The sequence below is a fragment of the Perkinsus marinus genome, assembly GCF_000006405.1.
Source record: "Perkinsus marinus ATCC 50983 genomic scaffold scf_1104296954272, whole genome shotgun sequence".
NCBI lineage: Eukaryota > Perkinsozoa > Perkinsida > Perkinsidae > Perkinsus > Perkinsus marinus.
Window position 1 is genome coordinate 1 of NW_003208177.1, and position 1,662 is coordinate 1,662.

Genomic DNA, 1,662 nt, shown 5'->3' on the forward strand with positions numbered 1-1,662 from the left:
GCCTCGTTGTTATCATCAAGGTGGGGTATATTGTTCTTCATCATAACCCTCCTCATCCACAACTGGGTACACAATTGTGTCTACATGCTAGCTGGACAATATGGCGTGTGAGTAGTTGCCACTGCTGCTGCTGATCAACAACGACTCTCAGGTATGGTCCATATGGTCGTCCTGGCAACCCTGTTGTGGACCTTCTATTTGAGCTCTTCGGCCCTGGGCCAGTGGATTGGACTGTAAGCTGTTGATGGATTGGAATTTCGTGGCGCGTGACGCTGCAGAATTGCTCTTGTTTTTTCAGCCGGCCCCTGGCGACGTCATCCTATACTGTACAATTGTGATGGGTGTTCTCTATGCTCTGCGGCCTCTGCTTTTCCCCTTCCCTTTTCGTGAGGATATATGTGTTGGGAAATTATCGATCATGTATTACTGTGGCTAGGCACGATGAATATACTCTGGCGTTGGGCAGTGGTGGCTAGTCTGGCAACTTATGCGAGATTGGCATCATTCATATTCACGGTGAGTCGAGATTAGTGATGGAGGGGTATACGTTCGCTCTCCTCAGCTGAGCTCGGGAGTTTCCTCACTAATTATAGAAGTTTACAAATGAGTTTGGGTACCTAGAAGTATACAAAAACCAATGAGAAATTCCAAAATTTCCTCAGAATTTTAAGTATATTCCCATTTTCCGGATGGTAGCACGCAAGCACAAGAGTATTTCTCCGTAGATCTTGCCTGGTCCAGCTGAGCATTGTTCTGAGGCAAACTTCAACCCACCGACTACGGCTGGCGAGGTATTCAAACGTATATTTGTTTCTGGAGGCTGCAGTGACCTTATATTCTCGGGACATATGCTCTACGTTATCAGCATTACATGCGCATTGTGTAAGTGTGTTGTTGCTGGAGGTCCATGGTTCGATCCCCGGACATGTCAATTTTAGTCCGCTACGCTGAGCACTGGTCCATCAAATACTTTGCACTTGTACTCAATATATTACAGGGCTTCCTTATCATCGCGTCACGTCGACACAACACAGTGGATGTGGTATGTTCGCCTTTCTTGTTGATAGGTTTTCAGCATTCCTCGTTATGTCAGGTAGTTGCTGCATACGCAGTGCCGTGCATATGGTGTACGTTCGCTTACTTTGTAAGGTCCACATTTCCATCGTCAACAGACATTGCGTTGTATAGGTTCCTAATGATTTCGAAGTGGAGACCCCTCCAGAGATAACCGGTCAGCCACAAAGTACAAGTCCCGATGCGGCAGTTACAGAAGCTAGCTGCTATGGTGACTCACCGGATTTACAGTCACCTACTCAAGGACGAGCAAGTGGCTCGACCGCAGTGTCAGATATTGAGCTAGGCGTTGGGAGTGACATTCCGACTACTGCTATACCGAACCATACACCACCATGATGATGATTATCGACGATTCAATGGCATTTTGTAAAGGACTTATAATATAAACAGATTTGTATTGCTACCTGTCGGGTGGCAAAAAGAAGGTTTTTCGCATCTTGGCGGCGTCTTGGCCAGTGTGCTGTTAGTGCGCCGTGAAGTGAACCTGCCTCATTCGTGGCATTAAGATCTATGAGTTAAGTTACTCCGTATGTTCTCTTCTACTTCTCCTACTTATAGTCCTTGCACTTTCCTATACCAATAACA

General features: G+C 46.3%; 1 protein-coding gene across 1 annotated transcript; it reads left to right on the forward strand.

Moving 5' to 3' along the window:
- Positions 1-15: 15 nt before the first annotated feature.
- Positions 16-1,631, forward strand: Pmar_PMAR001451 (conserved hypothetical protein; the record flags this gene model as incomplete). Its single annotated transcript, XM_002776120.1, has 8 exons — positions 16-107; positions 152-233; positions 299-386; positions 437-516; positions 726-882; positions 939-1,042; positions 1,094-1,144; positions 1,189-1,631. Coding segments are annotated over 8 exons (879 nt in total), but the record flags the coding sequence as incomplete, so codon positions are not given.
- Positions 1,632-1,662: the final 31 nt, after the last annotated feature.